At 47.6% G+C, this 23056-nt stretch overlaps 1 protein-coding gene across 7 annotated transcripts in view; it reads left to right on the plus strand.

Annotated features, from left to right (window-relative positions):
* The window catches only part of Dis3l2 (DIS3-like 3'-5' exoribonuclease 2), a 382468-nt gene that overhangs the window by 340303 nt on the left and 19109 nt on the right, over nucleotides 1-23056 (plus strand). For all 7 annotated transcript variants that reach the window (XM_039083980.2, XM_063267518.1, NM_001109007.2 and 4 more), the window contains one exon: nucleotides 11313-11392. In XM_039083980.2, the coding sequence (XP_038939908.1) occupies nucleotides 11313-11392 (80 nt within the window). The remainder of the gene's footprint in view (nucleotides 1-11312; nucleotides 11393-23056) is intronic.

Below are 23056 nucleotides of genomic sequence, written 5' to 3' on the forward strand. Positions count from 1 at the left end.
AGTCAGAAAATGAGGTACAAAGAGGTCAAAGAAGGAAGGCTGCCTAACTATTAGGAATACAAAGCTGGGGGACCTTTTCTTCTAGTCTAACTCCCCTTCTCAAGTTGTAAAGGTGGGACACAGCAAAGGAGACAGAAGCTCTTAGAATGCTACAAAGAAAAAGACTGGGGGTAAGATCTAGACTAGAACAGTTAGACTTGGTCTATCTCCTGAATTCTAGCTTTGGAGCCCCCACAGAGGCTGTGTGGTATACACTACAGTTAGAGGGCGCACAAGTGTCTGCTTAACAAAGATTGTGAACTTATTTCATTAACATTCAATAGTGTATATAGTTTCTTTTTCAATTTCATCCTTTTTTTATTTTATGTGCATGTATGTGTGAGTGTATACACATTCCACAGCACACATCTGGGGAGATCAAAGAGTAGTTTATGGGAGTCAGTTCTCTCCGCCTACCATGTAGGTCTCTGGGATCAAAGTCAGGTCATCAGGCAGCAGCAGGAGCCTTCTCACTGATCTCCATATGCACTTGATTCTAAAGAACAAGGGCTTCTTATCCAAAGCCTCTCTCATCACAGTTAGCGAGGCCGAGGATGTTACTTCCTTCCTGGAGCCTGGCTCTTGCTGTTACCCGCCCCCCAAACCTCCTGAATTCTGTTTAATATTTACATCTCTTCTAAGATGTAAAGTACTTGTGATGTCTTTACATTTCACAACATCCATGTGTTCCCTGGTTCTCACCACAGGTAGGGCAGCATCTCTTAGATAATGTTGTTCTATATGCAAGAGAGCTCAGACACAAATAACAACCTGGATAGGAATAGCAGTTTTGAGTAGCCATCACCTCCTGGACAGTCATTGCATAGTTCTGGGCAATCTAGTCAGCAGTTGTGTGCTCAGGAGGCACTGTAGAGCTGAATGGTAGTAAGTGTCTCTCATGCCAGGAAGTGCGCCAACCTCACTGGAGCAAGCAGCAGGCAAAAGAGAAGGGACAGGTGGCTTGCCCCAAGACCCAAAGGGGCCTGAGATAGCAGCTGTCATTTTGAATAGTCGTGCAGGTACTTAGGCTCTGGAAGGGAGGAAAACAGTTAGCTTAGTATCAAATCATGAACCCTGACAACTGCTCTTTCTTACATAAGACATCCTTACATAAGGATGCAGAGAGAGCATCCTCATTAAAACACCTCAAGGGCTACATACTGATTCTTCTAGAAGCACTGAGCTTCTTCTTTCCCAACAGATACAGCAGGACTAGTTATAGATACTTTCCTTCAATAGGCTAAAAAAAAGTCCACATTCCTCCAGGAGACAAACATCAGGACAGCCACAGAAGTACTGGGCTCCATGGTATAGGTGGGGCATCTAAGGTCCCAGAGCCCCCACCTCTATCCAGACTCAGGGAGAGAACGAGAAGCCAAAGCTGCTGGCTCTCAGTTTGGTTTATATAACTTCTGACTCCCCAAGTCCCTGGAAACTGAGGCCAAGTCCCTGGAAGATCACTCTGTTCTCTCCTGTTTTTTCAAGAAGAGAGCCAGCCTGATCACTGGCTCTGAAGACTGTGTGAGAGTGTCCCGTTTCCTTCTTCCACGAACTGAGTGTCTGCCGTCATAGCCGTGGTTTAGGCAGGTTCCGTTTGAACTCTCATAACTCTACATATGTTTGTCTTGTATTGTAAAGAACTTTACTTATCTTTTGTGCACCCTCCTCTGTTTCCAAAAGAAATTTGAAGACTTGCAGCAAAGGAAATAAGCAATGAGGTGAACACATTAGGAGAACAGGAAGTAAGAGACCAGGAAGAGAAGCAAGCAGAAAGTGAGACCCCATGTTTGTGTGCAGAGTAGGCACCAGACTCTTTACTGCAGTATCCAACAGCAGAAGCAACCCTACCTCAGAGAGTTGAGGGGGAGGGTAATAAGACACATTTTTTAAAATGACAAACTTCATTGAAAGTTGAAAGATGTCTTTCCTAGTACTAAGAGTAGTTTCTCATGTGAGGTTTGCTGTCACGGACATTGCTTACACTTGCAGCAATGAAAAAGGACTTTTATAGGCTCTGTCTTAAGGTAAACTCATGAGAATGGAGGATGACTAAAACAACTCAAGGAAGGCCATGTGTCTGGGCAGCACCAGCTCTTCTGGAGCCTCAGAGTGTCCAAGGTAAAGTTAGAACATACGGCTCAATTAGTGCACTAAGCGCAAACACGAACCAAGTTCTGGGCTCATTCTGACACAGACTGACCAGGGCTCATGCTTGTAATCGCAGCACTCAAGGGGCGGAAGCAGAAGGATCAGAAAAGCACAGGATAGACCAACCTCAGCTCCATAGACAGTTTAAGGCTATCCAGGGCTACCTGAGACCCTGTCTATAAACAAATGACTAAACAAATAAGCAACACACTTAATTTTTTTATAGCAACCACTTTGAAGTCAGAGATCTGATAAGGGCTCTACTGTTCACAGCAGAGTAGCTAGGCAGATAAAGGGCAGGCCAAGACACCGGTACAGTATCATTCCCGTGGATTCAGAGGAACCATGTGCTACCTCCACAGTAAGCATCGGTACCTGCCCATGCGGGTAGCTCTGACAGCATCTGTGCCCAAACAATGGCTGGTCTGTGGCCCTAGCTGCAAGAGGAAATAGTTGTGTCAGTAATTGCCCGTTTTGAGTAGAGTGATCAGGTGGCTACAGCCTCCTCATCTGGGTACATGTAGCATATGCAGGCTTGCTCATCAGGCCTTGTATCTACTGTTTTCACCATAACTGAGAATGGGAGAGGCACACAGAGCCTAAGGACTAGATGGAAGCTGTCTAGAAGCCTCTGGGACCCTCGGGGACTGTTGACCTGCTAAAGAAGAACCTAGGAAGGAAACTAAGCTCTTCTGCATGGGTCTCACCAGTGATGGAGACAGAAGGCCACACGGGACAATGTAGAGTCCTGCTGCACTGCTCTTACTGTGGTGAATAAAGAGGTGGCCCTCAGAAAAGGAGGCAACTAGCCAGGAGGGTAGGACTACTACTATTGTTTTGCTGGCTGGTTCCTCTCAAGTGAGTAGCCTTCCCTGGGGACAGACCTTAGCTCTAAGACAGACGTGGCTTCTTCTGAGCAAGTCAAACCTCAACATCGAAGAATCCCTGTCTTGTCGGTTTTAGCTTTAACAAGAATAGAACAAGCTTCTGGAACAGGACACAGTGGAGTCAGGAGAAGCGGCCTTAAGTGAAGATACAGCTGTGGGGTTTCCAGACGCGCACTGCAGGGAGGCGTCATCCAGGGGGAGCGGCCAGCCTCGCTGTAGACTTCCAACACTAACGAATCGGGAACTCCATGCTGAACAGGATTTAGTTAGAGGGTCCCTGCGCCAGCAGATGGGTGTATTTTTCTTGAAAGACCAAGGTGCCAGAACTCTTCATGATTACGTTACTGGAGCGAGGTTCTTTTTTTGTGGTTTGTGAAGTTGAGCGTCAGGACTGCAGGATTCTCTCGCTCTTTCTTACTCTTATTTTTTCCAGGTCAGAACCAGAGCTTGGAGCAGGGAGAAAAATCCTGCTGAATGAGCAAGTTCTTTCTTAAAAAGCTCTTCAAGTCCAAAAAGACTTCAGTGGACTTAGGAGAAAGAAATTTAATACATTGCCATAGAATCGCTGTTAACCAAGTTAAAGCAAAGCCCACAGCATCTTTGTCTTATAAAAGAAAGCAAAGAGGAGATGGAAAAAAGAAATAATGCTTAGGAAATCCAAACCAAACAATGAGGACTAACGAAGGAAAACTAAAGATCACTTCAAAGAATGTGAAGATTCCCTCCTAATAAGATTTTTCAATTTCCAAACCTAAGCTTCAGATGGGAGGAAGGTTCCTTTCAAGTATGCTGTAAGTGGTATTCCCCAAATGTTGGCCCTGTGTAGGATTGGCTACTTCCCATATACGGAGCAGTCAGATACCCTGAGAGACCCAGGAACTGTGGGGAGCTTCAACCACGGGAAGCCAGAGGCTTCCCAGACTGCTCCTTGACCTGAGCTTGAACCTGAGTCCTAACAGCTAGCAAACTGAAACAAGCTCAGCCCCCAGGGAAGAAGGTGGGCTGACCTGGAGCAGTCCTAGCCATGCTCAACTTTCACCACTGGCCTGTCTTTACATCCTTGTGAGGGAGCCCTGAGCTGGGCTTCCAAGTCGCCTGCTCAGACCATCCCTCTAACTTGCTAGCACCTTCCCAGCCCACGCAGAGGCACTGGTGCCCATGGGAAGTCATTTTGCATCTGTTGCGGACAAGACAGGGAATTGTTTGATTTTTTTTAAAGAATTACTTATCGTTGTTAGTGTGTATGTACACACACACACATGCACAAATTTACCAAAGCAAAGGGAACAACTTGTGGGAGTCAGTTCTTTCCTTTCACCAGGTGGATTCCCAGGGCTGAACTCAGATCACCAGCCTGCAAGCAAGCCCCTCACCAACACAGCCTTCTCACCACCTGTATAGTTTCTCAACTTTTGCCCAAACTCAGACTAGTAGTTTTTAAAAGCACCAGAAGCTCTGAGCTTCCTTACTCAATGGGGTTTAAGAACCAGCTGCCTGGGCATAATCTTCTCCAGGGTGGGCCATTTGGACAGGCCAACTGTGTACCTGAGCTGTGCAAGACTGGCTTGCACATTGGCCCAAGGGACGCCTAGCATGCACACTGACCACCCCTTCCAGTTTCATTCACCCTTTGTTGCTTATTCGTATGAATGCCCTTGGACCCACTGACTTTACTGGGCTGAGATCCAGAGTAAGGCCACGTGCCTTTTACTCATCATAGAAAACAACTATATGGCCTCCTAGCCTCCTGCTTAGCTTGGACATTCATTCTTTTCCTAAGGTTTTGCTCCCAATGTGGTGGAATCTGAGACCCAAAAGGAAGCCCTTTATGTCCTCAGCCAACTAGTCTTGTGGTTCCTGGGAGGGGACACTGCTGGTCTCCCTTGCCACTACACTTAAAACTCAAGAGGTTCAGTAACCCCAGCAGAGCTTACACCCCACCTTTCCAAAATCCGGGTCTAGCCTTTAACTCAGCCTTAGTCCTATGGCCAGATACCTTGTTCACCCTCATCGTGAGGCTTGGACAGCAGAGGGTCCCATCAGAAGTTTTATGTTCTACTGCCCACAGCCTGCTCTCCTGTGTGGTCTCAGCCTAAGTTTCTAGAAATAAAAGACTTTAATATTCATATTCTCTCTCTCTCTCTCTCTCTCTCTCTCTCTCTCTCTCTCTCTCTCTCTCTCTCCTTCCCTCCCTCCCTCTCTCCCTCCCTCCCTCTCTCTCTCTCTTCCTTCCTTTTCTCCTTCTTTCCTCCTTCCTTTTCTCCCTCCCAACTTCTTTCCTCCTTGCTTCCTTTCTTCTTTTATTTCTTCTTGTGAGTCAGAGTCTCTTCACATATACCAGGCTGGCCTCAGATTCACAGAGATCTGCCTGTCTCTGCTTCCCGGGTGCTGGGATTAAAGGTATGCACCACCACACTTAGCAGCTCTTCTGTTTTCTGTCTAAAGAAGACCTGTTTGTCCTTTGTCAATCTGAGAGCCTTTCCTCTCCCTAAATCCCTTTGAAAACTTTATCCCTGTGGCAGTGGCCTAGAGCACAGCCTTGTGAATGCCTGGAGACCTTCACCTCCTCCACCTCACTCAGTATCAGGGATGTTGTGCAGCTAGAAAGTGTCCACCGAGGAAGCCCCTCCCTTTGAGAGGACTGACTAGCAATCAGTGCTTCTGTTCCCTATAGCAGATGTGGCCAAAGTGGCTACTGTTCCTGCAGGCTGACTTCCTACTGAGGGAGGCCCTGCAGGGCTTCATTATGTGCCCCAGGCTGGCACAGAGGGCAGCAAGTAGGACTCTGTTCTGGCTAAGCTTGTACTAGGAGGTATCTGGGAAATACTGTTGCTCTTCGGGGTGCTGACAAGAGAGGAGCACTCCCTTGCTTCCCTGGGGATTTGGGCCCCTAATTTCAGTAGAGCTGGTCTTTGTTGAGTGTCTCTGCCTGCATGTCCTCTGTTATAGATGTTTTGGTCTACTTGCTTTCTGGCTGGAGGTACTGATCCAGTGCACTGGCCTTTATACTCATTGTACACACTCCCCTAGCTTGTGGGCCTCAGCTGGGTCACACATCCCTTTCTGAGCCTGTTCCTAGGACAGCACACTGCCCGCATGGATGTCTGCTCAACAGCTGAAAGGATGGGCCTCTCTTAGGTCCCTCCATCCCTGTTAGGTCCAGTCTGCCTCTAGAGATTGGGTCTGCTTTTCCCTGCAGCCCTAGATGGCACATCATTAGAAAGAACTGTCATTAGAAAGTTCTGCCTCTGTGTCCGCTACAGGGATCAGTGTGTTCATTCATTCATATTGAACTTTGTACTTGTAGGCACCTACATGCCTGTAGACATGCCTAATGGTGTGGCTTCTCTGAGAAACAGCATATCACCATCCTGGGTGGATTTTAGAACTTCTTAGAGGATTGTCCCATCTCTACCTCTCTACTCCTTGGCTTTTCTTTGATATACTAATTATCTGTCCATCCTAAAGTCACACACAGTCTGCTGTCTGACCACAGCTCCTGATCCTCCCTCTAGTCCATAAATACCTAGGAAGCCAGTACAGCCAGGTGCTTTACTATGAAGACTTCAGTTCTGCTGCTTACTGGTCAGTATGGGCCTCATACATACCAGATCTTTCAAACACAGTGTAGAGTGAGAATCTAATAAGATCACTTAAAGGATGCTGAGAGCAGATGTACTTCATAAATATTAGTTTCCTACAGAACATCTGTCACTCAGACCCTCTGCTTTCTCTCAGTTGGGCTTCATTTCTCTTTCATGTCCATCAGCACTTAGGTTCCCTGGCCTGTCTGGATCCATCTGTTGCCGTATCACGTTGCCCTCCCTTGCCCATTATTCATCCCTCAAACCTTTCTGGAAAGATCCAGCTTTGGACCAAGTTGGCTTTCTTCTTCACACTACTGTCAAGGTTGCAGAAGGTTGTTCACTAATCCTAGCTACTGAGTGCTCCCCAGCAGTCCTCCTGCATGGCCCCATCTAGGTCTTTGTCTTGTCCTCCAAAGCAGTAGCCACAGCCTTCATCCTTCCTCAAACTTCTAGTCCCCTCACCAAATTCCTCATTCTTTGCAGATAATTTGACTTCCTAGTTCTCAGGAGGAAAGACAAAAAACAGAAGCCATGCTAAAATGTTCTAAACCCTCCTTGCCTGGTCTAAACCCTCCTTGCCTGGTCTACAGATCTGTCTGGGTCCCTGTTCACCCCTCCCATCTTCTGCAGTAGAGAAGATCTTCTGTTGTGTGTTAGATTCCAGTCCCTAGCCATCTCAGAAACAACACTCTTTATTTCCATCTCTTGTGTCTCTAGTCACTTCTTCTTTAAAATGTCACCACTTAGATACACTCCCTTCAATCCCTCACTTACCATGCTGTCCCACTGTAGTTTCTGTTGTCTCTTCCCTACAGCCATCTAAAGCCACTTACAACTTCTGTTTCCTTGCCTTCTCACTTTTCAACTGTCTCCTACTCACCTCTGCTCCCACTACTACTCCCCTGCAGCCCACTCTGCCAGATCCAGTGGGGTCCGTGTTTGGGACACACATTCCTCTCCTATGTGGCATTTTAGGAGGGTGTAACAAACTGGCTTGGCTTTTCCTTCCTTAAGACATATTTATTTCCCCTTAGCTTCTTCAAGATATAAATGAAGACCCACTGCTACCCTTCTTGGTCTCTGCTCCCAGCTCTCTCCTGCAAGTGTTCTTTGGACTCTGCTAGGATCTGCTGCCTTTCACATACCTCTCAAGATGGCCTCACCCCCTGCAGCAAGCTCTCATCTTGCCAGATGAAGCTCACACATGCACTTGGAAACCTCAGGACTGTACATACAGCAGCCTTCTGGCCATCCCCACCAGAAACAAAGAAATAAGCAGTTTCAAATAGGACCCAAACTCACCTCCCAAGCTTACCATCCCGCATCGCCTGTGGGAATAGCCTCACCATCTGGCCCAGTGTCTGAGGCAGAGACTCTGTAACCATGTTTGTGACACCTCCCTTCCTCCTTCATATCCAGACCAGCAAAATTCCATAATATTAGCAATGGGCAAGGAGTGTGAGTTTGCCTTACAACTCTGGTTCTATTGTGCTGTGGACACATTCCTTAAGGATTTGTTTGCATGTATACATATGTGTTTGTGTATATGTTGGTGTATGTGTACATGTAGATGTTCTTGTATGTGGAAGTCAAACAGCCTCGTAGTTCCTCAGGTGTTGTCCATTTGCTGTTGTTGTTGTTGTTATTGTTGTTGTTGTCGTCGTCGTCGTCTCTTACTGTTCTGGGTTCAAGAAAGCTCGACTGGCTGGCTATTGAGTCCCAGGATCTGCTTGTCGCTGCCTCCCCAACACTATTACAGGCATGCTCACAGATGCCTAAGTTTTAAAAACATGGATTTTGGGGATCAAACTCAGGTCCTTCTGCTTAAATGGCAAGTACTTTACCAACTAAGCTATCTCCTTAACCTCCCTCAACTGAGCTATCGCCATAGGCACACATAACCCTCCCTCAACAGGATCTCAGTATGTAGCTCAGGTTGTCCTTAAAACTATGACCCTTCTGATTCAGAATCCTGAGTGCAGAGACTACGGGTGTTCATTACCGAGCCCAGCTAAATTCTTAATCTTTATCAGCTCCAAGCTTCTTCTCTATTAAAGGAAATTATAACACCTAATTCAAGTGGTCATCAAATGTACACCGAGTGAAGAAGGGGGACATTTCTTTTTGACACAGAATCTGAGTAAGTGGCCTGGGATGACCCTGAACTTCAGTCCTGCTGCCTCAGCATCCCAAGTGCTATAACCAAAGGCATGTACAACCATATCTATCTACACATGTCCTAAGTATACAAAGTCATGGCCTTGTGTTGACATTTCTGTACATATGTACTTATACTCGATGATCACCCCCTGGGCTTTCCAAAAGAGAAGCGCCTCTCCTCTCAAGTCTCTTTTTCTAGATCCCATGCCTGAGACAGAATATATTTGTCTGTCTACATCCAGCTTATTTCACTTAATATCCATTTCCCTTCAAATGACAATTTTGTATTCTTGTTCCTTTTTCCATTTTCCACATGTGTGTGGGTATATGTGGGTGGGCATGTGCAGGTGGAGGCTTGGGACTCATCCTCATTTGCTTTTCCACCTTTTTCTTTGAGGTACAGTCTCCCATCAAAACCCAGTGCTCACTGATACAGTGAGTCTTTCAAGCTTGCTCTGGAGATCCCCTCTCTCCTCTCCAGGATTAGAATTACTGGCCTCGATGTGAGCTCTAGGGATCCAACTCTGGTCATCACACTTAAGCAGAAAGTGCTTTAACCAGTTCTCATTCTTTTTTGTGGATGAATCAAACTCCACTATGTGTATGTACCACGGTTTCTGTATCCATTCTTCTCTTGATGGGCATCTAGGCTGGTTCTATAGAAGTGCTGTGAAGACTGCTTCGGTACAGATGTCTGTGTTGTGCTGATCTTGACTCCCTTCAGACAGATGTCCAGAGGTGGTAGAACTGGATCATAGGATAGTACTATTTCCTTCCTCCCTCCCTCCCTCCCTCCCTCCCTCTCTCCCTCCCTCCCTCCCTCTCTCCCTCCTTCCCTCCCTCCTTCCCTCCCCCTCTCTCTCTCCTCTCTCTTTCTTTCTTTCTTTCTTTCTTTCTTTCTTTCTTTCATTGGAAAAGCCTCTACACTGATTCCATAGTAGTTGAACTAAATTCTTTTTTATTTAACTGGAATAGAGGCCTGGTTAGAGCCAAGGTATACTCTGTAAGAAAAGCATGCCTTTGACTCCAGTGAGGTTCCTGGCTTTGTTGTGGTAAAGAAGCATTCATTTCTAGTTTGAATGTTCATCTGGGTCAGTAAGAGGACAGACCATTCCCAAGAGTGTGCTTTGCTCTGAGGGAGAGAAAAATTGTCCAGTATCTAGTGGTGCAAATCATTAACTGTGTTAACAACCCTACAGGAAAAAAATCATAATAATGTATCCCCCTAATATGTAGTTAATGTAGCTAATTTTCCCTGGTGACTTAAAAGCCCAGGGAATTTTTAGAGATGGTAATTGACTCCACATAGGAAATACTCAAGCTTCCTAAGCCCTGGGCTCTAGCAGACAGACAGTAAACCTGCCTGAGCCCTGAGAAAGCTCTGTATTCACCTGAGATCTTCTTGCCAGAGTCCCAAAAGAAGCCAGGACTCAGCCAGTTCCTGTTTTGGGATCTTCACTAATGGGATCTCCAAGTCAGTACACTCCTAACCAAATTTCAGACTCCCTTCTTTCCATCAGTGTGATATTTACCTAATCAGTTGTTCAAATCAAAACCATGAACTTCCATTCTCCTTTCTGTCTCCATATTCATCAGTGGTTGATTCCACTTCTAAAACTCGCTCCATTTAGATCTCTCAAGTGTCCATTTCTCTCCATCTTGCCTTCCTATCCTCTGGTCCCCATTCCTATTCCCTCAGCCTCAGGAACAGACCTATGTAGGCTCCCATTTCTTCCCTCCTCCTGCAGATAGCACAGTAGCCAGCTAGAGGGTCTTCCCAAACAGAACTGTGGTGACATCATCCACCCCTCTTAGAGCAGATTAGGAGCCTTCCTTTGTAGTTAAGGCAAAGATCAAAGAGTTCAGTATAGCCAAGAGTGTTGTGCATATTTTGCCTGGCCTTTTCTCCTGTCAGTACCCACTGTGATCCTTGTAGCTATTGGACCGAGCTTCTAGCCATCCTTGAGTTCCTGCAGCTCCTGATCAGGGCCTGTGTACATGCTGTGACTTCTGCATAGGACAACTGTTCCTTCACCTGTGGTCTAGTCACCCCTCCTTCCCACAGCCCTGTTCTGTCTAGGCCAGCTTGTTTGCTTTTCTAGACACATGGTAAGTTATATTTTGCCCCCCCCCATAAAGGTTCCAGGAACTCTTTTCAGTTCAAACTTCTGCATATACCTGGATGTTCCTTAGAATAGATTCGCTCTTGTGATAGCAGGCTCCATGAAGGTGACTCCTTTGCTGTAATGTTCCACATGTTCTGCTAACTCAGAGGCAGGTATAAAATGTTTCGTGAGTACTGATTACATGGCCAGTGCGTAAGATGCTCCTGGTGACAGTACCTGTGGGTGGCAGAGCTCCAGTGATGTATGGCTCTCCCACAGTGAGAGGCCGAAGTTTGCACAGCACATCCATTGGAGGGAGCAGATTGGTTTGATTTCTCCATTCCATTGAGTCAAAACTCACTTGTTTTTCTTTCCTCTTTGTTTAGCTGAAGCTTGCTTTCACTCTGGACCATGAGACTGGATTGCCTCAAGGATGTCATATCTATGAGTACCGAGACAGCAACAAGTAAGCCATTCACTGTGTGGAAAGCACTACCTACACGCTGCACCACCTACATGCTGCATCACCTACACGCTGCACCACCTACACGCTGCACCACCTACACGCTGCACCACCTACACGCTGCACCACCTACACGCTGCACCACCTACACGCTGCATCACCTGCACGCTGCACCACGTACACGCTGCACCACCTACACCCTGCACCACCTACATGCTGCACCACCTACATGCTGCACCACCTACATGCTGCATCACCTACACGCTGTACCACCTACACCCTGCACCACCTACACCCTGCACCACCTACATGCTGCATCACCTACATGCTGCACCACCTACACCCTGCACCACCTACATGCTGCATCACCTACACGCTGTACCACCTACACCCTGCACCACCTACACGCTGCACCACCTACATGCTGCACCACCTACACCCTGCACCACCTACATGCTGCATCACCTACACGCTGTACCACCTACACGCTGCACCACCTACATGCTGCATCACCTACACGCTGCACCACCTACACCCTGCACCACCTACATGCTGCATCACCTACACGCTGCACCACCTACACGCTGCACCACCTACACGCTGCACCACCTACACGCTGCATCACCTGCACGCTGCACCACCTACACGCTGCATCACCTGCACGCTGCACCACGTACACGCTGCACCACCTACACCCTGCACCACCTACATGCTGCACCACCTACATGCTGCACCACCTACATGCTGCATCACCTACACGCTGTACCACCTACACCCTGCACCACCTACACCCTGCACCACCTACATGCTGCATCACCTACATGCTGCACCACCTACACCCTGCACCACCTACATGCTGCATCACCTACACGCTGTACCACCTACACCCTGCACCACCTACACGCTGCACCACCTACATGCTGCACCACCTACACCCTGCACCACCTACATGCTGCATCACCTACACGCTGTACCACCTACACCCTGCACCACCTACACGCTGCACCACCTACATGCTGCACCACCTACACCCTGCACCACCTACATGCTGCATCACCTACACGCTGTACCACCTACACCCTGCACCACCTACACGCTGCACCACCTACATGCTGCACCACCTACACGCTGCATCACCTACATGCTGAGCAGCTGTGGCAGGCTTTCTGGCTCAGGCTTCCCTTACAGGAAGGAGGTGCTCAACATTTTTGCTACCGTGTGAGAAAATGTCTAGCGCGCGCGCGCACACACACACACACACACACACACACACACACACACACACACACACAAAATACACACCCCCAGTCTCTTTTGCCCTTAAATGTAATAGAAAGGAACTTGCATAGAGGGCTGGGGCAGTGGCTCAAAGCCTGTACTGTGAATGTGTAAGGACCCATGAACCTTCATAAAGCCAAATTCAATAGCAGACGCCTAAAACCCCAATGCTCGCTTTCCCACGGTGAAACGTGAGGAAGAGAGAAGAGAGTCCTTGAAGTGCAGGCAGAGAGCCTGGCGCACAGAAAGCCCCTGTGTCAAACACTGTGGAAGGCGGGAACCAACACTGCAGTTATCGTCTGTGTCTACATTTCTTCATGGCACACACTCATGAAGACTTACACACAGAAATGTGTGTGTATCACACCATACATATACATACACAATCATACACACATGCGTGAGAGTTGGTGATGAGTAAGAGGTATGTTTGGAAACAAACCTTTCCTTTTCAGGCTCCACCCTCTTCCCCACCTCCTCCCCACCTCAGTGTTCATCCCTCGTCTGTTTATCTGAGTCAGCTGTGACTTTGGCCTTGGTTATGGTTCTGTAGACACCGCTGCCATACTTACTGCTTCTGTAGTGATCCTGGGGCTTGTGTAGTTAGGAGGTGTACACAGATGCAAAGTGGTATAGCTGGGTTAGAAAATGGCCCCGGCATAATTTTAAAGTACCATCCTCTTCTTCAAAGGCCCTGATTCTCTGAGTGTGTGTTGTTAGTGAGACAGGGACAATGGTGGTGAGTGAGGCAGAGGGAATATGCCATGGTGGTGGTGGTGGTGGTGGTGGTGGTGGTGGTGGTGGTGGTGGTGGTGGTGGTGGTGGTGGTGGTGGCGGCGGTGGTAGTGATGATGGCAGCTCACATATAGGCACCAGCTCTACGTTAGACTATTAGACTCCTATGGACCACCATGAGCCATTCCTAAGTAACCCTCATCACAGCCTGAGGAGTGCACTTTCATGACCATTGCACTGCAGAAGCTGAGAGCTAGGGAACTCTGCCAGCTCACTCCAAGGAACACACAGTCAACTCTCACATGCCTACACTGGAGAAAGACGAGGTGGAAGAGAGTTGTTACCACTCTGGGGAACCATCCTCAATAACCAGTAGGCCCAGCTGGGACTTGAGAACGTGTGTTCTGGTGTCATCATATAACTCTCCAAAGTATGGGCACCTGCCAGCAGAGCCGCCATTACCTCCCAGAAGTACAGACTGTGTCATCATCAGGAACTTACTGCTTGGATGTGAGTAGAAGACAGGCCAGTGGGTACCCTTGTGACGACATCTGTACACAGATACCTTCTGGGTGTCATTGTAATATCTGTATCTTTAGGCAGATGATGGACTTGCTATTGGGCAACACTAATTCCTACTGCATGAACCATGGGGAAGGTCAGCCAGTCATCCCCCAGTGCTTCTAAAGCCATTGTGTCAGAAATACCATCTTGGTTTCTTATTGTGCTCAGGTCAGCAGCAAATTCGATCTGGGATTCTCTGAAGCCAAGGACAAGATGGGAGTACTGATGAGATTTCCTGGGTGGCCGGGCAAGCTTTCTTAGAGAGTAAGCGCACTCCCATAACAGTGCAACACACCGTCCTGCTTCCCTCTCCTTGCTCTGCAGTGCTCTCCATGCCTTGGCTCTCACTCTTGACCTTCAACTGCTTGTCAGGATGCGCCACTTATTGTTAGTCCTCTGCAGAACCTTCTTGCCTCTTATCCACCAGCCAGCTTCACAGGCCTACACTACACTTCCAGAGCTTCCCAGTGGTACAGGTCATCCTGGTATATGTGAGTTATTGGAACAGCTGTTTGTCCACAGACCCTATCCATGCCCACATACACTTAGTGGCCTTTCTGTCCACTACTTACCAGGAGACTGGCAGAGCTGCCATAAGCCTCTATACAAACCTGGTCACTGGAAGGAATGGAGCATCTGGGTAGGGACTCTCAGCTGCACTTACTTTTGAGTCACTTCAGCCAGTCTATGGGAAGCCTCAGGCCAATGCCCTTTGGAGGCAACTCCCCTTCATTAGGGCCTAGCCTATGTCTGGGCTCCACACATCTGGGGTAACTGCTAGATGACTCAAGGCATGGAAGGCAGCAGGGGGAGGGCTCCAAGACAGCTGCAGCATGAGAACTGAGCAGCCACTTCTGGGGCTATGGCAGGGGATCCAGTGTACCTTTCCCTGTGTACCACCCTCAGTGGGGAGAGCAAAGGATTCTGGACCAAGTCCCATGTTTAATTAATTCATCCCTCCCTGTCTGCTTAGTTCTTCTTCTTTTCCTTCCCCCCTGAATAAGCAGATGGAATATTTCCCAGCAGCCCCTGACAACGTCAAACCAGCATCAGCACTTCCCAGGACTTTGGAAATGGCACTTTCTGTCTGTGCTTAGAGCTGTTGCCAATTCTACAGGCTAACTGCAGTGTTCCCTAAGAGCCATTCCTGACAGAGGATAAGCACCTCCAGGCATCTCACAAATGCAGACGCTGCCAGGTCAGAGTAAGAATGACTTTCTTCTTCCTTGTAAAGTCCCAGGTTAGGAGAAAGAGAAGCTGAATCTCCTGGAGATAGGAAGGCTTGTGGAGCTGGAGGCAGCAGACGTAGAAGTGCCAGGAGTGACCTCATGGGAACAGCTGCAGCTGGAGCATGCATGCAGGACTCAGCCACTCACAGTGTGGATGTGGGCTTCTGTGGCCCTCACAGCAGGTGGGGTGTGGTATCTCTACAACACCAACACCCCCGCTTTCAGGGTCGAGCTCTAGGATGATGTCTCCTCACTGCCTACCACACAGGTGTACCCTTGACTCTTCCTGTCCTTGTTCCCTAGCATGAGACCAATAGCAGCAACCAGAATATGCTGGGTACCAAAATACAGTGTTTGATTCCACTTGCTTGCCCTCACATGTTCTCACTTCACAGAAAGGGGCACCTGTGATCTGAGAGATGCCCTGCCCAAGGTATCTAAGAAGCAGAGCAGGCAAACAAGCTTCTCCCAAGGTGCTGCTTCCTCTTTGAGGTGCACAGCAGGCATGGGCCCAGCGTGTGGGTCTATAGAGACCTGGTACTAAGTTGCCTAGGGATCTGGGGCAGGGAAGTCAGCAGGACTAGGGTAGCTGCTACCACATCATGGCTTACGGTGCCTTCATGTATTACGTGTGGCACCTTCACAGTTGCTGTCTATACACATGTAATCTGTGTACAGATGACCAAGATATTTATTAGGGAGCTAAGTCAGCATCACTTCCCAAGATTTACTGGGAGAACCAGGGAAAATAGGGCTGAAGAGAAGAAGTTACCAGAGGTTTCCCATACTGCCACGCTGGCCCTTGGCTGTTCAGGCACTGTTCCCCTTCTCAGGCCAGAACTGTTTAAAGCAAGGAAACATGAAAGCCAGAAAAATGAGCTTATTGTGCTAGCCACAGACCTGCCACAGACCCCTCAGTGCATGCATATACATGGAACAGCATGGTCCGTGTTCCAGCATGCAGAATGACATAGGCATTATACTGTTTTCTTCTGTGGCACACACTAGAAAATAAATTTATACAATAAACTCACTTTGTAAAACTTACTTTGAAACCACTAGTGCAGAGAGAAAAGCTACAGACCCTAAGTCTGTAGCCATTGTCTCCTAGTCATTATTCTGCTGCTGTGCTGAGACACCATGACTAAAGCAATTCTTACAAAAGAAAGCATTTTACTGGGGCTCAATTACAGTTTCAGAGGTTAATCTGTTATCATCATGGCAGGGAGCATAGCAGCGTGCAGGTAGGCCTGACGCAGAAGCAGTAGCTGAGAGTTACACCTTGATCCATGGGCAGGAGAGAGGGAGGGAGGGAGGGAGAGAGGGAGAGAGGGAGAGAGGGAGAGAGGGAGAGAGGGAGAGAGATAGAGACAGAGACAGGGATTGATTGACTCTGGGGTCTGGTGTGGGCTTTTGAAACTTCAAAGTCCATCCTTAAAGACACACCTAACTCACAAGGCCACAGCTCCTGCCCTTTTCAAACAGTTCATCAGCTGGGGACTAAACATGCGAGTATAAAAGCCTATGGCAACCATTTTCATTTACCCCACTGCAGTGTTAGCAAGTGAGCATGGCTGGGTGTGATGATGCCATAAGCCTAGAAGAGGTAAGTGGGGGGACCAAAAGTTAGGGTCTTTCTTGGCTACAATTGAGTTTGAGAGCAGCCTAGACTTCAGGAGACCCTCTTTCAAAAAGACAAAACAGAAAGAAAAAGAAAATAAACACAAACACACTGAGGTCAGGAAATAGACTGTTAGAGCTCCCTAAACACATACATACTCCATCCATCCCCCATTCAGAACCTTCCTCACTCCTCCAAATGGAATCAGTCAGCAAATCCTAATTTTCCTCCAAGTATTACATTAATGAGAAGCCATTGTTGTATATGGTTGTGCTCCCTTCATTTTCATTGCTGCAGAGCTTTCTCTTGAAAAGTTGAAGGTAGAGCACGTACCTGGCATGCAGAAGGCCCCAATTCCTTGAGAATTTCATATACTATATTTTGATCATATCCACCCCAGTTTCTCCTCCTAAGTCCTCCTAGATCCTTCCTCCCTACTTCCCCCAGCTTCTTGTCATTGTCATTGTTTCTTCCTCTCCCTCCCTCCTCTTCTTCCTCTTTCTTCTTCTTCTTCCTCCTCCTCCTTCCTCTTCCTCCTTTCTCCTCCTCTTTCATAATGCATTGACTCTAATTTGTGTTGTCCATATACTTCTAGGTATGAATTGACTTGCCAAGAGCTACACCCCTAAATAAAACTGACTAATTTCTATCCCAGAAGCTTCCAGCTGTTCATAGGTCCTCAGCTAAGGTTGAGGCTCACAAACTCTTCCCCACTCCATGACAGAATGTTGCCTAGACTTGATCTAGTGCAGGTCTTATGCACAACATGGCTGCTGTGAGACCCTGAATGCAGCATCCTGTCATGGCCAAAAGATGCTGTTTCTCCCCGGTCCTCCCTGACCTCTAGTTCTTTCTGAGATAGTACCTGAGCTTTGGAGGTGGGCATGATATGGAGGCCCCACTTGTGGCTGGGCACTCCAGTCATCACCATCTACTGTGCACAAATAGTTCTCTGATGAGCTCTAAGAGATGCACAAACTTATGGGTAGAAAGACACAGACTTAGAGAGCAGTTAGACTGTGTCCTTTTAGCAAAATATTAACAGTAGCTCCCCAGCCAAGAGTTCTTGGCTAGATTTACAATACCAGGTGTGTGTTGCCTCCTGTAAAGTAGGCTTAAGTTGAGCCAGTGCATGACTGGCTACCTCATACTATTTGCAGCACTCTGCACCTATGGGCATAGCTCACCACCCTGCTCACTATTGCAGCTCACAGGGTTCACAGCTACGTAATGGTACTGAGGACTCCCACAGCAGCCTGCAGGCATCTTTCAGGACGATGAAGGTTAAACAGCAGGGAGGAAGCTGCTTAGTACCAACTTGATTTCTCCATGTCCTGTGACAAGTATGTGTGGTGTCTTAAGCAATAGAGTCTTATCATCAAGTTCTAGTAGGCAGACAAACTATGAAAGGCTTTTAGAGTCAGGTATAATGTAGTCCCAGCATTTAAGAGGTGGATGCAGGAGGATCAAGAGTTTAAGGTCATCCTTGGCTACATAGTGAAATTTCAGCCATCTTGAGCTACTCAGACTCTTGTCTCAAAAACAAAAAAACCCAATTATCTACTCTTCATTAATCTAATCAGCATTTTGATTGTTTCTGTGTTGAAATTATTATAGATAAGTCTGTTTATATATGCTTTTGTGTGCACATGCATGTATTCTGTTTGAGTGTAGACCTAGGAATAAAACTGTTCATCCTGTGTAATTGCACTTATCAAGTGACAAGAATTCAGGCCTTTTCAAAACTTCTGCCTGATTTTCTAGGTTTTCTCCTTGGTGTGTTTTTCTGCCTATTCGGGATGTGAATCCTTTGTTGACTGTGGGTATTGTACTTGTCAGCCTAGAGTCAGGCAGTAATGACTAGACAGCAGGAGCAGAGCCTAAGGCGCTCTAGCTCTTTACATGGAGGAATAGAGGTGAGCAGCACCACTTTCTGGTTCCTGATCTTTGGCCAACTGGGGACTTCCTAACACTTCGATCCCTTTGGCTAACTAAGGAAGTGCAACTCTAGAATCAGTGACTTGTGTTCTCCAGCTTTGGGATAGCCACAGATGGAATCATCAATAATCTGTTCTCTGTTTTTTTTAAGTGTCTTTTAGGGACCTAACCTTATAGATGACCCTCCAGTCCTTTCCATGGTTATGTAGACACTCATTCCCTGTGTGGTATCACTGTACTTAGACCCATACCCCTTAGGGAAACCCATCAGGAGAGTTGAATTCTGGGCCCTGCTTACCATTCCAAGGAATAGTAAAGAAATTCTTAATGAACACGCCACATGAACATGCTGAAGAAACTTGCATGATTCTGCAGTTAAGAGAGATCTGTAAGCCCCAGAGCATGTAATGTTTTTTTGATCCTGTGATTGAATACTGAGGGTACAACCCCAAGATCATAAAGGTACCCTAGAGGAGAGCTGCTAACCCACCATACCAGTATGTTTGCTCCTTCCTCCAAATTCCCTATGGCCCTCTCATCTGCCCCACCCCTCCTTTCTCTGATATCCATTGCCAAGATGGTCAAGGATCTCAAGCTAGAGGGACTCCTCCATGCTGCCTGTGTATAGCCCTAGCGGGCTGCATGTAGCTCTCCATGGCCTCCTGGATGAGCCACACACCAGACTAAGGTCTCTTAAGCTATTCTGTCTCCTGTTGTCTGCTGCCAAATGGTGTCCATCACAACTGAGGTCTGTGTTCTTGGCCAGATGCTCAGACTGCAGGAAGGACCTACAGCACTTTGTAGTCTCACCTGCCCTGTTTGCAGTTCCTGAGTCCTGGGCAAGATGAACAGAATCATTCTGCAATCACTGAAACAGACACGAAGAGCATAGAGACCCAAGGCTAGCAGTCCCTAGAGACTGCTGAGAGAACCAGCCATGGCTCTGAGAACTTTCTCAGTTTTTCGCACACTCCTTGCTTTGCAACCTAAATAACTACCTAAAGATGACCCCAGAGATTTTCCCACAGGACAGAATTCACAGTACCAAGAACTCATACAACTAACTGTTTCTCAGCTTTCACAAAGACCTTACTTACTAAAAGTATGCCCTTGGTTGACACAGAGTGGCATTAAATGAATCGAGTTAAATTGTCTCTGCTTAACTCTGCCACTCCCTCTCCTTAACTCCTTAACTAAGGGATGACTGCAGTTCTTCCCTTCTATGGAGTCTCTTGGGACTACAGCTCCAGTGTAATGTGGAGCCCTCAGTCATTCCCTTTCCAGACGCCTTGTAGCACATGGTGACATGCTCTTATCACAATGGTGTAGGAGTTAATGGCCATCAGCATTTTTACTGTCTCTGAATCCATACTGGTCATAGCTATACCGTTCTCTCAGTTTCCTGGCCTGACCAAGTTGCTTCCTTTGCCTTCTCTGGGTACCTGTGCAGGCACACATCTCTGGGCACCTATGCAAACACACCTCCGCGACCCAGAGGCACTCCAGAACCAATTTCTATAAGCACATAGTCATCCAGCAGCTTTCAAACCCAAGGAGGCTTGTTCCTCTCTGAGACTTCAGGAAATTCTAGAAGAGGCTGTGATCTTTGGGCCTGTATCCCCAGTGAATGAACAGGCCACACACTGCTGTCCAGTAGACAGTGAGCCACAGCCTCTCTCTATCAGGATGCTGGACCAGACACTAGACACATTCAGAAAGTGAGAATGGCAAGTATGCCTGCACTAGACACCCTCCCCAAGCACCAGAGGCCTGTGATATTCACAGGTTAGCCCTCCAGGAAGCAGGCCACAGCAGGCCACAGGACTTAAGGTTGGGCCTGAGCCTGGAGAAAGGTGCCCATGCCCATCACCTCCAGCAGCTACTTGGCAGGCAACCAGAACATGCTTGGCTCTCTCAGCTCTTGGCTGTGCTCTCCCTCCATAAGGAAGTGTTTCTAATCTGTCGGCACTGCTACTTCCATGCACTCTGAGGCATTGTGGCTTTTCCTTGCTGGTTGGGCAGGAAGCCTCCAGAGCCTGAAGGAATTGCCATGCTTGATGACAGACAAAGGCTATTGATGGCTATAAATCACTTAGCTGCTGCCTGCCTTATTTAAGGCCAAGAGGACATGTTAACTGTTCTGAGGATAGGTCTTCCTGTGCTGGGCACCCAACTGGAAAGGGATCTCACAGAGTGACTCAAGCTGTGTCCGCTGAGTTAAGTGGAAGGAAATACCCCACTTAGGCATGGCTTTGCAAAGCCAACCAGCAAAGCCTGACTGAGGTACAAAACACAGATCATTCCATTGACTTGTGGCCCCACCTCACTGGGCATCCTCAAGTGACCCACCTTAAGCACTGCTGGGCCAGGCTCCAAGGTGAGCAAGCCAGAGGATGACTAGCACCACTTTGAGGGGGACTGTTCTGACAGAGGCAGATATAGCTTAGCCTTAGATGTGGAGACTGTGCTCTCACCACCCTATCCCTAAAGGCTGGAGCTCTCTGATTCTGTAGTCAGGCCTCCCTTGGGATGGAGGTGCTCCATTCACCTGCAGGGGCTTTTATCTCAAAAGCTGTAACATCTTCATCTGTGTCCTTCTTGTCCCCTATTTCTTCACATAAGACACCGTGGTTGCCTTCTCCTGGGTGTTTGACCTTAGCTGTGGTGCTTACACAAATGTATAACATTTGAGCTGTTTAGAATGATAGGAATACACTTGTTCTGTAGACTCTTGTTTTCACTGGGGAGAGAGAGGTCATAGTGTTTGAAGCATCAAAACCTTGTCACATATATATATATGTCATATATATATAATATATATATATCTCCTCCTAATGACATTGGCTAGACATAACTGAGGTTTTAATAACTGAGGATTATTCAAAATATTTATGTTATATAAAAAGGGTGTGGGTGTTCTGCTGTGTTATACTGTGTTTTTACAGTATGGAGATTGAACCTAAAAGTTCAGACATACCAGGCAAATGCTCCATGAGCTGCATCCTTAGCTATTTTTAATTCCTTATTTTGAGACAGAGCCTTTCTAAATTTCCCAAGCTGGCCTGGCTGTCCTTGACCTTGCAATTCTCCCGTCTTAGCCTCCAAGTGAGATTACGTGACAGCAGTGCCATGCCCAGCTGAAAATGCTTTCTGCAGAGTCTGCTGCACTCTGCACAGACATTTTCCCCAACAGTGAGTAACCACAGTGTCGAGGGGTTTTCCCTTGACTTTACTGAAACCCTGCCCTGTGTGTCTTTGTCTCCGCCCCAGTGGCTATCAGAGTAGTTGTCGCCTCCCCACTGTGGTAGCTGTGAAGACCAGGTCTTGTGGGGGCCTAGAATCCTTAGGAAGATGAGGCAAGTGTTCGAATTCTCCCGGTGAAAGGAGGTATGAGTCCAAGCAAGGCTACAGTGGGTCTCCACACAGCAAAGTGCCTGTCTCATGCAGACACATGACATGTGTCCTAGAGCTGACTTTGAGACACACCTCCTAGTTCTGCACCATTCTACTCTCTGAGACTCTGTATGTTTGTATACCACATCTGCCAACTAAGCCAGACTGACTGAATTACTACATGCATTTTCCCATCCCACCCCACCCCACCCCACCTCATCCCATCCCATCAGGAAGTGCCTCTTCCCTGGGGCCTGGTGAGGCTGCCCACCATTTTAAGCTAAAAGTGTCCTCTATCCTTCAGTGTAACCAGACTAGTCAGGTGGTCACTACGTTTTGTGTAAGAAATGCCATTCATCACTGTTCTGCTCATGAAACAGAATGCCCTTTTCACTCCCTCTGACTTCTCAGTGAATTTTCCAGTGCTGATGTCATCAAACTTGACTCGAATTGTTAACATAACCCTCAGTCTCAGAACTACCAGTCCCCTGCTGAGTACTGCAAGAGGCGGGTTCTTGCCTCTGCCTCGGTAACTCAGTGGAATGTGAATGCTTTTGACTGTGAGGTGGAGAGTGTGTATTAAAAGGCTTTACTGGATTCTCTTTAGATTCTGGTTCCCAGTGCTTAGAGCAGACCTGGGACCCAGCCAGGGACTGCTGAGAAGAAACCAGTTTGTAGCACTGATGACGTTCTGATAGAAGGTAATCTGACTTCATGTGCCCAAAAGCAAGAACAGTGCCCCGCACAGCTAGCACTGGAGGTGTTCATCCATGTACCTAAAAGCAAGAACAGTGCCCCGCACAGCTAGCACTGGAGATGTTCATCCATGTACCTAAAAGCAAGAACAGTGCCCCGCACAGCTAGCACTGGAGGTGTTCAGCAGACACTAGGTGGATACCTCTTCTTGAA

The sequence above is a fragment of the Rattus norvegicus genome, chromosome 9 (genome assembly GCF_036323735.1).
Source record: "Rattus norvegicus strain BN/NHsdMcwi chromosome 9, GRCr8, whole genome shotgun sequence".
Lineage (NCBI taxonomy): Eukaryota > Metazoa > Chordata > Mammalia > Rodentia > Muridae > Rattus > Rattus norvegicus.